The 15,210-nt window shown below is 41.5% G+C and overlaps 1 protein-coding gene across 1 annotated transcript; it reads right to left on the bottom strand.

Moving 5' to 3' along the window:
* Nucleotides 1-340: 340 nt before the first annotated feature.
* Nucleotides 341-14,890, bottom strand: tacr2 (tachykinin receptor 2). The gene is made up of 8 exons (XM_034106572.1): nt 14,646-14,890; nt 13,856-14,004; nt 6,957-7,252; nt 4,208-4,402; nt 3,223-3,373; nt 2,901-3,020; nt 2,244-2,320; nt 341-2,168 (listed from the first exon to the last, which is right to left on the bottom strand). The coding sequence occupies exons 2-8, from the start codon at nt 13,985-13,987 to the stop codon at nt 1,847-1,849; spliced, it is 1,293 nt and encodes a 430-aa protein (XP_033962463.1). The 5' UTR covers nt 13,988-14,004; nt 14,646-14,890; the 3' UTR covers nt 341-1,846.
* Between the last annotated feature and the right edge of the window lie 320 nt (nt 14,891-15,210).

Here is a 15,210-nt window from a genome sequence, read left to right on the forward strand (position 1 = left end):
CAAAGAGTTTTCATCTATTTATCCAAACATGACTGGATTCTGCTTACAGTACTGCAGCTCTAAAGAAAAGGTCAAATATTCAATGACGTATGCATACCTTGTCTTAATTGAAATGATAAGGGATGCATATGTCATTGAATATTTGACCTTTTGTTTAGAGCTGTTGTGGTTTTACTTGAAGCCAACAAATAAATGTCTTTCTAAAGTTGTGTTAAAAATGAAGTAGCTATGAGAGAATGTAAGTAAACGTGATTTAAAAACAAAGTAGCACCGCCCCTTTGACCCCCGTGTTACATTTGAACAAGAGGAGAACTGAGGGACCATTACACGCACACTCACATTTATTAAACAAATTATCAACTTTTATTTAGGCCACAAACTTCTACCCTGCTGATTTCTGTAGACAACAATACATGTTTCACTTTGTCACTTTACCTTAAAAGTAAAAGTTGTCACAAGAATTGAAAAGGTTTTCTCTCCATTCTGAAATGTTGACAATTACAAGCTACATTATTTACAACATTATCATCATACTAACTGTGCACAAACATGTCCCCTTATTTACATTTCCACTTCATCAAAAATGTTACATAATACACTCAATAGATTACATTTACATCACATTCGTCTAATTAGCAGCACTTTTAATTTGTGTACTCTACTTCACCATGAACATACAAATATTAAAATATTACAGTTGTAGGAACGTGTGAAGTCACAATACATGAGCAACGTACTGTATGAATGCACACTATGTGAAAGACATGTTTAAAGACTGTTACAATAAAAGATACATGCTCACCATATAACTTGATAGTAAGAAACATCCAGCAAAGTCTATACAAATAATCAAGGCTAATTTTGCCTCTAAAATATTTTAGAATCAGTTTTGTGTTTATTTTGTCAACTGAAACTGTAGTGATGGTGATTAGAAAATCAGTTCATATTATAAATAGCTAATTCTGTGTCTTTCAATGTAATAAATTGAGCAAGTTGTAATTAAACTTTTGTTCGACTATTTCAAGTGACAGTAGAATAACATCTTTAAAAGCTGCATTGATACAGCAGAGCTCCTCAGACTCATATTCTAAACTGCAAAGATATCCCCTTAATAAAGGTGTTATTATAAGATCAAGGCAATCCCACACTAACAACAAGAGCTAATTAGCACATTGGTGCTAACTTTGAACACCAGAAAGCTGAACAAATGTTGCTTTAACTATGTTACCAATAACTAACTTTACAGTTACAAGCACTTTGTGTCTTAAGATTGGTGAAAAATATGAAATGTCCCATGCCGAAGAAAAAACACATTATTAAGGCTTGCTGCTGATGCCAGAGGACTTCTCATCCATTATACGTTGTTGTTGTTGAAAAGAAACATCACAAAGACTACAGTTTCACACTGTAGATATCCACAATTTACAGTTTCTCAAAGGAGAAGCGTAGTTAGTGAATGTAAATGATAGAGGGAGGACAAAGGCTTCAGTAAGAGAAATGAATCATGGATGGATTTATCTACAGACGTTCTTACAAACAGCAAACACTAACAATGCGAGAATAAAACTCTTGTTTTCATTAATGCAGATGTAGTTTCTTCACATATAACTCTATTTCCATGACCACTTTGGTATTAACAGCAAAACATCCACCAGTCACATTCATTTATATTCCTCTTTAACGGAAAAAAGGGTTATTGGTCCAAAGCCACATCTGAACAACTCCCACATGAAGTCACCACACTTCACCCTGTTGGATCTCCCCTTTATTTTTTGGATGAAGTCTAATTATTATCAGCTCAAAAACCCAATTATTTTCTATCATGATGTCCTCATCATGTTTTGTTTCAGTTGTTGTGCTGTAGAAGTGTGTCAGCTGGAGATCTTGTATCTGCACATGTGCTGCCTGAGCTGTAAGTGTTTAATGGTGTTTGTTTTTTAAGCTGCATGCACGCATCTCTTTCTGAGTTGATATCACTGTTGATAGCTGCGTTTGCGTCAAAGGCGTTGGGTGTTTTGATGGAGGTGTGTATGTATGTACTATCTTTGCGGTGGCTGCGGCTCATGGTAGCTCTGAAGGTGTGTGTGTGCTGCAGCTCCATCCTGTCCTCCTCCGACACTTTGATGAAAGGACACCAAACAAACGCATGACGGAAACCAGCACGAAACCTGCAGAGAGAGGATCATTCGTTTTCTAGCCCAAGTTTTGGGATACTGGAACTTTAGTGTGAATATGTCTTTTACCTTTGGTTTAGACAGCAGTATATGATAGGATTGTACATTGTTGAACTCATCGCCAACCAGAATATAGCCAGGTACACCTGACAAAGAAAGGAAACATGATGCCCAGTTAATAAATCAGACTAAAAGCATTTCAAATGTTTTAGAAGATAGAGAGCAACCTTGGTAGGCTCAATATCTCTATCTGTTATAGGAACTCGACAGCATTACATATACTGGTGGGCAAGATTGTTAACTCTAAGAAGGATAATAGACCGCCAACAAAAGCAATTCCATGATTAAATGATGATGAACAGCTGTAAACAGCAAAGCCTGGCCAATTATCTTTGATTAAAACATCCCCTCTACTCTAGTTTGAGTTTGTCCCCTTAGGCTGTATAATAATAAACCTGGCAACATTACATTTGAAAATGTTCTTTAATTCAAAATGTACAGTCTAATGTACACGTTTAGACAGGTCAGGTGTTAAGGAAAAAACTTAAATATGAGAGGCAATTGGCTTTGCACCAAGGACATGCATTCAATGACTGTTACATTTCTTCTATTTTATGTCATGTTTTCTCCTCAGCGAGTTGAACTTGAGACCAAAGATACTTTCCTGTCTGGGCTTCACAACAAAGGTTGTTACATTTCCAAACAGGCAGAAAGGCAGCTGCTCACCTGTTGGATGTAATGCTGTTTATAAATGTCTCTGTTAAAGGATCCCAGTATGAAGTAGATGTGGTAGGGCAACCAGCAGAGGGCAAAGGTCAAGACCACGACAACCATCATCTTCACCACCTGTCGGAAATCACAGAGAGAATAATAGCCAATACATATATAAAGCCAATAATGCCATATTTTAAATTCACTCATGTAATTGTGTTCGATTCACCCTTAGCTTTACTTAGCCACGGTTATCTGAGCATTTTGAAAATAGTGATAATGTGACATCAGAAGACTAGAACTGTACTTTATGACAGTATAAAAATATAAGTGTGACCTTTCTCTTGGCAGTGATCTGGCTGTGGTAATTGTCCCTCGCCTCTCCAGGGATGTGCCCACCCCATAATGACTGACCCACTAAACTGTAGGTCACCAGCATCACCAGCAGAGGGAGCAGGTAGATCAGCAAAATCACTGCAAACTGATAACTGCAGAGGGAGAAACAGACAACAAGCTTCATTTGTTTAATGGTTTCACTGATTGTTAAGGGTTGTGAGCCCAGATTGTTTGTAGTGTCCCTTTGGTTGATATTGATACTGTCTTCCAAAAAAGCTTTCTAAACCAACTCTATTAACGGCCTCAGCAACATTTAAAAGCGACTAAACAATCTTAACCTTTAATTCAAGTCAATCAAGCCTGCTTTGGTTAGTATCAGTGAGTAGTTGACAGATAGTTTTTGGTTTAGATGTATTATCGCAACTGAAGGTGTCCAACCTTGGGATTGAAAAACAGAAACCAGAGCTGTTCGTTTAGCATGAAGACTTGAAATAACTAACGGATAAGTTAAAAAAGAAAGCAGAAAGAAAGTGAGGTTAAAGAAAACTATTTCTGCTAAATAGTTAGCAATGATTGAGAGTCAGACCTAAACATTTCAGATGTGTGTAACTCACACTGCACTGTAACTTGTATTCATGTACCTTTGTTATTCATGTTTTATTATCTTTGCTTTTGAGTGAGTATTTTTAAATGCCCTTTTATAATATGTTTCTTAATGCTCTTAATGTCTTTCATTTTTGTGAAGCACTTTGAATTGCCTTGTGTTGAAAGGTGCTATATAAATAAACTTGCCTTACATACATGTTGGCTTCAACTCACAGATGTTCAGAAATATGTGAATTGTAATAACTTTTGTACTGATTTGCATGACTGTCCCCTTAAATATGAGTGCACCTGTCATGCAGACAATATCTTTGTGCTGATAACTTGTTAATTTATGTTAGCCTATACATCTTCCTTGTTGTAAATGTCTGCGGTATTTTCACCTTAGTTGATGTGTCCCTCCATAATCGTCCGGCCAGTCGACCATGCACACAGTTCTGGGGTAGTAAAATATTGTCACGCTGTAGTAGCACTGAGGGAAAGCCAGTAAGATTGCTACGATCCAAATGAGGGCGATCACAACCTTTGTAGAGGTGGAGGAGAGGCGGGGCTTCAGAGGGTGGATGATGGCCATGTACCTGACACAAGATAAAAAGGTTAATTTATGGAGTGTTTCATTTAGAGTATGATGTTATACATAAAACACATCTTCTGTGTGCGAGCATCTCTGCCATATGTTTAACAGTAATTCTTCTCTTTTCATTACTTGAGGTTGTTAATCATTAGCGCTGAGTTTTTCTTCTTTGAGAGACTTTATCATAGTCCGTTTTTAATACATATCATTTATATTTAATTGCATTCTACTGTAGATGATAAAGTGGTGGTTTCGTCTGTGTTGCCTTTCTCTTTAATCCATTATTCTGAACACATTATGCTCTGCCTTAAAAGCTTTATGGGCTTTAATTCTAACTGAAAATGTTGAATAAAATATCCATCCCCTTTTCATCTATAAATCATATCACTAACTCTGAGTCATATGTTAGTAAAATAACGAAACCGTTGATCTGCTTTAGAAAAGAGAGATCTCCTTTACAAATAAATGAACAGCTCTATATTTCGTGTGGTATTATTTCAATGTTGTGGGCATTTTGAGAGTTATAACAAAGAGGCTTTTTCATGACCAAACCTGCATTGTATATATTTTCTGTCTCTGTCATTATGCTCGTTTCTGTCTTTCTGTCTGTGGTTATGTCCTGGCCAACTGCCAAAGTTATAATATCATATTTTATTTCTCCCTTCATGTCTGTGTGACAGGAACTGACAACAAGGTGAGTGTCATAATCATCTGAAAAAAGACATCTTGTGTAAATGTCTCATAATGACTTTATGAAATCAACTGAATACACTTTTATAGTGAACTACAGGAACGTGTTAAATCACAGAAAAGACCCGCTCCTCCTTCGATGCCTTAAAACTGATCGTGGATAAAAGCTACTGTGTGTATTTACACATGTCAAGTGCAAGGACAAGAGCCTGAATATGTAAATGTGCTTTATTTAAAATAAGTAGTGCCCTCTGGTGCATCACTCAAGGCGATCTATCACTCATCTTATACAATCTAGTTATATTATTTTACTTAACAGCCTTTCTCAGTATTATCACCATAACAGTCAAATGATTAAACTATAACTATAAACTATTCCTTTGAATTATTCAGGCCTGACATCATGAGGGCTTCTGCAACTATTTTTAGCTAAATGGATGAAGACTGTGTGACTTGCATTTGATTAAGTTCATTGAAGATGTTTCATTGTCTTCTGTTTTTGTTATTTTGTAAGGTCAGCTGAGCACACATTAAAAGATAACTACGTTTAATTTGTCATCTAAATACAAATAATAAAAGATACTTTTTGGACACACTGCTATTATTTAGATTCAAAAGTGTGTTAATCTGGCGTTTCTGTATAAAACAACCCATATTCAGGTCTTTTGCATACTTTAAAACATTGACTCTCACTTCCCTTTTTCATTCTCAGTTTAATCTTAAACCAGTTTTTTTGGCACTATTCAAATCTATATATAAAGTCTATGTTCTTATCACACACACATTTGAAGATAGATGGAACCTGAGGGTTGTTGAAACAATATGGAGGTGGCAGAGTATTACCTCAGATTTTCGCTCACGTTTTTCCATGATTGATTGTTTTCTGCCTGCTGCTGCTCCTGAATAATGTCTCATAAACTGATGACTTCACACATTTGGGAACGATTATGGAGGAGTTATTTAGGCATGAGCAGATATAACATCCTTCCCTATTAGCCTATGGGTCATTCATCACTACATCTGTCCTGAGCCAGAGGGCCTTATATCATGTAAATGTCGATGCACTCATGAAACGCAATGTTACTCTCTCCTCTAAAAAAACGGTATTACTATGTACGTAAGTGCCTTCATGCTATCAAATGCTGCCTAATACAACAGCACTGACATAAATGATGACTTTGTGAAGTTTATAATGTTCAATTTGTGTTGACACTGTTTCAGAAAGGTGTGGATTTAACACTACATCCTTAATCTGTAATGGTATATGGACTGTACTTATATAGCGCTTGATCAGGTTGTTTTCACCCATTCACACCTCATTCATATATAGAGTACCACTTGCTCTAGGGAAGCTAACATTCATACACACCGTTGGCCATGCCATCGCAGCTCAGGGCTAAGTATCTTGCCCAAGGATACATAGATATGTACAAAATATTGTATTTGCCCTTATCCTAACGATCATAGTAGTTTTCAACACAGTTTGTACTTATCAGCCTGTAGAGTTAACACATTTATACACTATAAGTACTATAAAACCGATCACAGCTAGAGTAGTAATGGACCAGTTAAGTAGGTTATTTACAAAAATAACTTGGTTCTTGCACTGCGGAGTTGACTGTTTCATAAATTGGTCATCTGTCCTTTTTTACACTTTGCATAATGTAGTTCCTAAATGAGGCTTCGCAAGAGATGAGGATGAGTTCTTGCTTTAGTGCAGGTAGTTTCAGGTACAACATAGTGTCTTAAGTACTTTGGTTATATTTTAATGGCAGTTTGGATTAGAGTAACCACTTAAATATCATGTAACTCACAAATGAAATGTTAAATCAGACCTTATCTGAGGTTTTGTTAGAGCTCTCTCTTACCTGTCCACTGCGATGGCAGCCATCGAGTAAATAGACGAGAACATGGCCGTGATGGGGAAGAAGTTCTGAAACCGGCAGTAGCCGAGGCCAAAGTACCAGTCGTTGTGAAGTGCGTACACAAAGTTAAAGAGAGTGTTGAAGGTTGCCATGGAAACGTCAGAGAAAGCCAGGTTGACGATTAAGTAATTGGTCACAGTCCTCATACGTCTGTGAGCAAGAATAATCCAGATCACTGTCACATTGCCAGTGATAGACACCAGGATGATGAGGGAGTACGCCATAGCCCACAGAGCCACCTGAGAGAGGAAGAGCGGACGATAGAGGAAAAGGAAAGTTAGGAAAGTAGAGAAAGAGATGAGAGGAGAAAGGAAAAGAGGAGATAGGAGAGGAAAAAAGAGAGAGAAGAGGAAAGAAGACGAAAAGGAAAAGAGGAGAACGGAGAGTTCAGAAGGAAGAGGTGGAGACGTGGGAGAGACGAGTGGAATTGGATAATTATAGAGGAGAGGCAAAGAAAGAAGAAAAAGGCCGGATGTAATTAGATGAGAGGGGAGAAGAAGATAGGAGAAAGGAGAGATGATTGAGGAAAGGAGATGTGGAGTGGAAAAAAGCTTTGTACATAATTTAATAGATAATTTTCTGCCCCATAAGGCTTAATGTGTGGTCTTGGTTAAGTTTGTGTTTGCATATTTATGTATCAGGAACAATGTACACAAATTATTAAAATTATGATTTTGTTATTAGTATTACAATCAAATGTATGTATGTTTTGTTTTAGCTATGAGTCGTTTCCATCTACAGTACCTGGATAGGTACACAAAAACAGGGGGTTACGTATTGTAACCCTAGTACATAAGCACAGGCGGAGCCCTCTACTGGACTCTATGGGTACTACTCTCTATCATGCTGTGCGTGCTTTCACCTACTGAGTTTACGTAAACGTAGCCGGCCAATCGGGGCGAGCCTAACTAAATGCGCGCGCAGGCCCACAGTATATAAAGGCGGCTACACCCGCCGCCCACTATCCTATACACTCTTCAGCGAGCGGACTAGGAAAGACAGGGCCCCCAGGTAGAGGGCTCCGCCTGTGCTTATATACTAGGGTTACAATACGTAACCCCCCGTTATATTTCACACAGGCTCCGCCCTCTACTGGACTCTATGGGTACAGCGGAACCCCGATGTCTACACGCCCTGTCATCCAACAACATTGACCCACCACACCGTCCCTGACCGGCTTTTGGCTAACATCCATTGCATCCCCACTTCCTCCCATCCGGTTGTAACCGTAGAGAAGTTGGGGCCGCAATTTGGATAAGGCACACTTACACACGCTTACCTCGTGTAGAGTGTGCATGGAAAAGATCTGTGCGGAGACTCCATCTGGAGCCTACCGCGCACCATGTTCCCCAGGTCCCTCAGGAGCATGGGAAAACATAAGTGCTTGGCTGCACCAGTCCCAGTAACTGTTTCATAGTTAACATATGAAACTTCTTACATGCAATGTGCTGGTGCAGGCATTTGAAGATCCAGAATGGGCCTAAATTCTCCTGTCTTCTTGGGAACCAGGAAGTACAGGGAATAGTGCCCCTTCTCTCTGACTTGAGAGTGCACATGCCGAGAGGAAACCTATCTCCTCCTGGGATGACAGATTTGCCTCTCTCATGCCTCTGAACGAAGGAGGGATGCTGCAAAACTGGAGTGAATAACCCAGTCTCAGTGTCCTGTCCGTCCGCCCTGTTAATACACCACTGATTTTCCATTCCCCATAACATTGTGTTAGGGGATGTGCAATCAGCTGCGGAGCCGCAGCTATGAGGCTGTGGTACTCTCTGGTGGCCCACTCCGCCGTCAATCCCTCCATAAAAGGAAGTTTGACTCATGGGGGGCTGACACAGAAAGGGCCGTTTTTCTATAATGCAGTTTCCACTCAGAGAACAAAACGGCAAAGTGTGGTCCGCGGACCACTGGTGGTCCGTGAGCGCCCCCTTGTGGTCCGTGAGTATATTGGTAAAATTTCACATTTGAAATAAATTAATCTATTTAAGTTTTCCGCACTCTCGCGGGAATATCTCCGCAATGGAGCGAGCTTAAGTTTCAATTGCATGATATAGCCCAGCGCAACACCTTCGTCACACATGTTGCCACCTGTTTGTACCATTTTCAGGCGATTTGTAATCTGTTCTAGAAAAACAATGTGTTTTTGGATATTTGTGGAGTTAGGTGGTCCGCGAGTGTTTTTTAATTGTTTAAGTGGTCCTGGTATGAAAAAGTTTGAGAAACACTGCTCTAGACCTAGAGTTACACTACGTAACCCACTGTTCTTCTGCGGAGGTCCCTGAACGCACCGCGGCCACTCTCACGGGGGCCGCGCCTCATAATGGGTGTCCAATTAACATCTTATGAAAACGGCCTTGTCGATCTCAACGAGACATTATGGGAAAATGTGAAATTTTGGAGAGAGATGACTCTTACTCTGGGATAAATGTCATAGTTTTAACTAAATGCATTGTTCACACACACACACACACACACACACACACACACACACACACACACACACACACACACACACACACACACACACACACACACACACACACACACACACACACACACACACACACACACACACACACACACACACACACACACACACACACACACATCACTCTAGGCCTAGGGTTACAATACATAACCCACCGTTCATGCAACAGGGCCTCTTTTCGACTTCCTGTTGAAAGGAAACCTATCTCCTCCCAGGATGATAGATGTTATTCTCTATTGCCCCTGAATGGAGGAGGGACTCTGCAAAGCTTGAGTGAGTAACCCAGTCTCAGTGTCCTGCCCCTCTACTCTGTCAGTACACAGCTTTTGTGGGGCTTCCATTCCCCACAAAACTGTGTTCAGGGGACATACCAGCAGCTGTGGAGCCAAAGCTAAGAAGCTGTAGTATTCTCTGGTGGCCTATTCCGCTGCCAAACCTTTCCATAAGAAGGGAGTTTTGGCATGGGGGCTGACACAGAAAAGGGCCGATTTTCTACTGAGGTCCTTGAATGCACCGCGGCACGCTACCTTGGGGTAGCGGCTCTGTCCTAATGCCGTCTCTTTGAAAAGTGGAAATGTGGAGAGAGATGACTCTGGGATAAATGCAATAGTTTTCACTGAATGCGTTTCTCACACACACATCACTCTCTCTTGAACCCGCACAGTGTTTTGACAGCACTTCGGTTTATTCCACTCACGTGCACACGCCCACCTGCTGGCTCCTAATACTGGAGTTTACAGAGGGGGCGGGGAGTGTGGGACAGTTATTATTTCCTCTGGGGATGAGCAAGAAGCAGCCACGCTGCGACTACTCCTCACCCACGTAACCAAGGAGATCGATCCAAAGAGCCCTTCCGTAAACACGGGGGCTCCCGGCCCGGGAGATCAACAACACGGTCCTTTTGGAAAGTGCCATGCGGCGTGATCCCTCACCGGGACATCACACGGCAGACAACGGCGGCGGCCACGATCAAGCTACAAATAATCGCTCTGATCTGGTGAGGTGGGGGCATCTCCAGCAATGAGCGAGATGCTCAACACCGTGTTTATTTTCAGTCGCCTTGTCACGCGGTAGCGTGGCAGAGCTGTTCAGCTGTTTTCAGCTCCCTGCCCAACCTGCTGCCCACTGGGAGCAGCTGCGCTCCGCCGCCATGGTCATCTCCTAGGGCGGTGGACCCATGGATGTATAATAAGTACTACTTTTCGATTCCGGTTCTTAACGGTTCTCAATTCCGATTCTTTGAGGGGCAGGGTAAAAAAAAAGATTAAGTTCTTGTTGAGAAAAACAAGCATATCTGCCAAAACATTTGTTTTCCCTCCCAGAGCTGTCAACGCAGCGCCTCCACAGATCTGGCGCCGGAGGCGAACATCTATAACTCCAGTGCAACGGGCCGGCCCTGGTCTCAGGTTACACTGTAGAAAGTGTAGGTACAACGCTACATTTCCCGCCTCGCCGCAGTCATACAGTAGGCTATGGAGAGCGGCGAGAAACATTTCCTCAGGCATCGAAAAGCGGAACCGAAATTCACATTTCTAAATGATGCCGTTGGAATCGAAATGTTGGAACCGGTTCCGAACCGGAACCGGTTCTCGGTACCCAACCCTAATAATAAGTGGACCTCTCTGGCCCAATCCCAAACCACTCCCTCGACACTACCCCTCCGTGATGGAGTGAACTCCGTCTGTAGCCACACTCGCAGCTCAACTAGGCTCCCTCCTGTCAGATGGAGGGAGTAAATACAGCAGCAAGCTTTGGGACGGCCTCCCCTCTCTCCGGCAGAAACAGGAAATGCCGTAACTGTATGTAACAACGGTTTCAAATCAGCATCTCTTAGACAAAAAGTTTAAATGAATAACTCAAATAAAACTCCAAACATCTTTCATTGTGTTTCAAAGCTCTTTTAGTTTTAAACCTGATGTTTATAAGCTTCTTAGTTTTTGCAACAGTCTGTAAATATACACAACTTTATAATAAAATGCACACATTTACCTTTTTCTAGACTAAACACAGGTATGATCCTAAGTTAAAAACATATGAGGTTATCATGAGGTTGTTAACATCGCAATTTATCAGTAGATGTTTGCTGGAACTACTTGTAAACAGCGTGTTTCCTGACGGACACACACAGCGTGACTCCGGTCAGGTAGAGACCGGTCTCAAGTCAGCACCGCTGCAGACTCGCTGTTTGAGGGCTTGATAGCCCACTCCCCCTCCACACTCGTTGCTTTGGAACAGCCCTCAATATGGCGGACCCTCCGCATGCAAACGGAGGGGTAGGGTGTAGGGGGCGGTTTGGGAATGGGCCTCTGTCTCTGCCTTTAACGGCTCGTTGTAGCTCCAATAGCTCCAGCCCCCACCCTCCCTGTGAGCACAGTGTGCTCTGATTGGTCGGGACCAAGCGGCAAACTCTGGAGAACAGCCGGGAAGCCAATACGGAAGTGCCACACACTGCAGTTCATACATGGGCCGCTAGGGACTGGCTGCAGAAAAGAGAAATTTCCATAGACCCCCATGTTAAAATGCCCAACTTTACAGCAGAAAAAAACATGTTTCTACCCATGGATGCAATAAATATTATTATCGATATAGTTAGATTCCACCTTCATGATTATGAATCTGTGAGTGAATTGTTTTCTAACACGACCCTTTTATTTATATTAGGTCTTAATTTTTTTTGCATACATTAGGGCGTGGTCACTTTGATTGACACTAAATGCCTCACTGTCAGCTAACAGCAACTTGTCCACTCTGCTAGGCTACAACCATAGAGGCTACAACGTTAGTTAGTCATAGTACTGTACTTGACCCTTTAGCTTTAGCCGTGTTCGTGGTGATTGTGCCTTTTAGGGAATATTGTTACAAATACCAGACAATTAAAATGTCGTGCTGTGCGCTTGAATGTACTAACAGAACTTCCAAGAAGTCTAAAATGATAATATTATACATGTTAACCTCGTTCGCAGGTGTTTGTGTGCTTGGTAGCTTAGCTTGTTACTTATTAGCCAGCTAAGGACGTAACCCTTTATGCATACATATATATTTTAGTTTATGATTCAGCCTTGGGTAAGACTTTTATAGTCTATGGCTATGACGCCCATAATGCTAAACGGGAGAAAATGTTAATAGGGGACCCAATTATCCCAGTGGTGGCCGCCGGAGCTAACGGAGCCGCAGGGGCTAGCTCCAGCCGGCGTCCCGGAGCTAGCCCACTGCGGCTCCGTTAGGTCTGGGCGGTGGAGTCCGTCTTTTCTCAACGTGTGAATGACAAGCATTAAGAATAACAAAATATAGCTAATTCTCTTGCAGATTGTCTCATTTGATTATGAATGTAATGTTTATATAGGGGAACTACACTGTTAGCAGTAACTTGGTATGCATGTATTTCATGTTAGCTTAGCTTCTTAGCCTGAGCTAGCTCTGTTTACTTCCAGTTCGGAGGCAGCAGGTCCCGCCTCGGCTCCGCCTCTTTGCCCTTATTTGGAGCAGGCGGGATTAGACTCTGACGTCACAGTCGAGTCGTTAGTGGCCGACTCCGCCTACTAAGGGCTTCTCTGCAACTCTGCAGAATCCTATGGGTGACGTCACGGACACTACGTCCATTTATATATACAGTCTATGGTCGAGACACGTAACATGAACGTGCCGGGCGGCGCGGTCCCGTGGGTTAGATGCGCGTTCATAATGCAGAGGGAAATAACTCTCAGAATAACGTTATTAGCACATTATTACAACTTGAGGAACGAATGTTTTTAATAAGGGCTATACAAGTGTTCATACTGGGTAGTTTATTTAGTTTAAAAAAAAATATCCAACGATTTACAGACCACTCTTTCCCCATGTAAGTGTTTCCGGGCCTGGCAACCAAACGGAAGTGTAGTACCGCCGTTTGGCCAGCACGAATATTTTCATCTGAGTCCGGCGCACTTCCTGGGGGCTTGGGTGTAGCCGCCTTTATATACTGTGGGCCTGCGCGCGCATTCAGGTAGGCTCGCCCCGATTGGCCGGCTACGTTTACGTAAACTCAGTAGGTGAAAGCACGCACAGCATGATAGAGAGTAGTACCCATAGAGTCCAGTAGAGGGCGGAGCCTGTGTGAAATATAACTATAACAACAGGATCACTATAGACATGATTTATAGATTATTCACACATCCTTAAGGACCGACTTTATCACCTTTGAAATATTTACAAAAACATTTTTTAGCATTGATTATTTCATAAAACCTCTTTTAATATTGTACTCTTTTTTCAATTAATTCTGTCTCATTTTATTTGATCCTCTAAATGGTTTCAGGCTCTGCAGGATGCACTAAAATAGGAGTTCAAGTTGTATCTCTGATCTTTATCCTCCCACCTGCCAGTCGGGCTGCTGGAACTGATTCCCCGTCATCTCGTTTCCGTCCTCCTGCCAGTCGGTGGTCACGGAAAAAGGCCATGAAGTGGCCTCCATGTCTCTGTCGACGTGTTGGATTCCCTCAGCATCCATATTCTACTCCCTGTCACCTGGTAATAGAAACGTTACGCATAAGGGTATGACACACAATGAGAGTTACAGGTAAAATGACCTTCACATTCTTCTTCACATGTATAGAAATGTCAGATTTGAATTGAATTAGAAAAATATCATGTTAATATATTCTGTAGCACTTATTTTCACTTTTGGTTTGTAGATATGATGAATTATGTTATACTTTTTAACCCTGATGTATCAATGCATTTTCGATATGAGGTAGTCACATCAAGTGTTAAATTACAGTAAGAGAATGTGGCTTGCAGCACAGCAGTCACCTTAGTTAATAATCATACATCATATCACTATTATGGCAAGTTCCAGTCCACTGATAGCCTATCTTACAGTAGCACATGTAAGTTAAAAAGCGTTTTCTTGTTTACTAAATCAGGCTTCACTTTGTCACAGCCCACATTTGATTGAAAATAGGTTTTAATATTTATTATTAGTTCACATATATTTATCTGCCATGAAGCACTAGCTTTTGGCAGACACCCTCACTATTTTGTTTGCCACAGTATGCGCAACAGCCTGCAGCACACATGATGAATTCACAGATCGGACGGCACAGTGAAATATGTGATATACACAAATGAGATAGCCTCAATCAGATGTTTACTTTTATCGCTCTTACCTTTCTTATAAACGCGGTTTAAGTCTCGTTGTTAGTCTTTTTTATATCAGTATCCATAGTTTTTAATGTCCAGAAATTAGAGTCCTTCTGCGTAATGGACAACCAGGTCCATCCAGTAATCCATCTCAAGACATCTCTATACTCTCAACTCTCTCTCTCTCTCTCACACACACACACACACACACACACATATATACACTTTCGCTCTCCCTCCTGGCGTGTGCAACAGCTGATTACGGTGCAAGCTGCTGAGAGTGACTGCAGACGCACTGACCAGCAGGCACGCGACTTTGCGACTACATCGAGAGAGAGAGAGAGAGAGAGAGAGAGAGAGAGAGAGAGAGAGATTAGGTAATTAAGTATTGAAATTAGATAATTAAGTAAGCATTGGAGACGTGTGTTGATTGTGCACGATTCGATCTAAAACAAGAGGAGTTAAATAGAAACCAAAACAGCAGAAGGCTGGCAGTTTGGTTGTAAATGACAGAGCCACATAAAGCCTGGTTTAAAAATAAATAAAAGGAAAGAGAGAGGTATACTTCATCCCCAGTCCCCTGCTGTTTTC

The sequence above is a fragment of the Pseudochaenichthys georgianus genome, chromosome 3, assembly GCF_902827115.2.
Source record: "Pseudochaenichthys georgianus chromosome 3, fPseGeo1.2, whole genome shotgun sequence".
Taxonomy (NCBI): Eukaryota; Metazoa; Chordata; class Actinopteri; order Perciformes; family Channichthyidae; genus Pseudochaenichthys; species Pseudochaenichthys georgianus.

Bases quoted from the DNA above. Each gene is read 5' to 3' on its own strand.
- tacr2 (XM_034106572.1), bottom strand. From the start codon at position 13,987: ATGGATGCTGAGGGAATCCAACACGTCGACAGAGACATGGAGGCCACT. The intron at 4,403-6,956 runs GTAAGAGAGAGC...ATCTTGTGTCAG, and splicing joins GCTGCCATCGCAGTGGACAG to GTACATGGCCATCATCCACC. The intron at 2,321-2,900 runs GTGAGCAGCTGC...TTTCTTTGTCAG, and splicing joins AACAGCATTACATCCAACAG to GTGTACCTGGCTATATTCTG.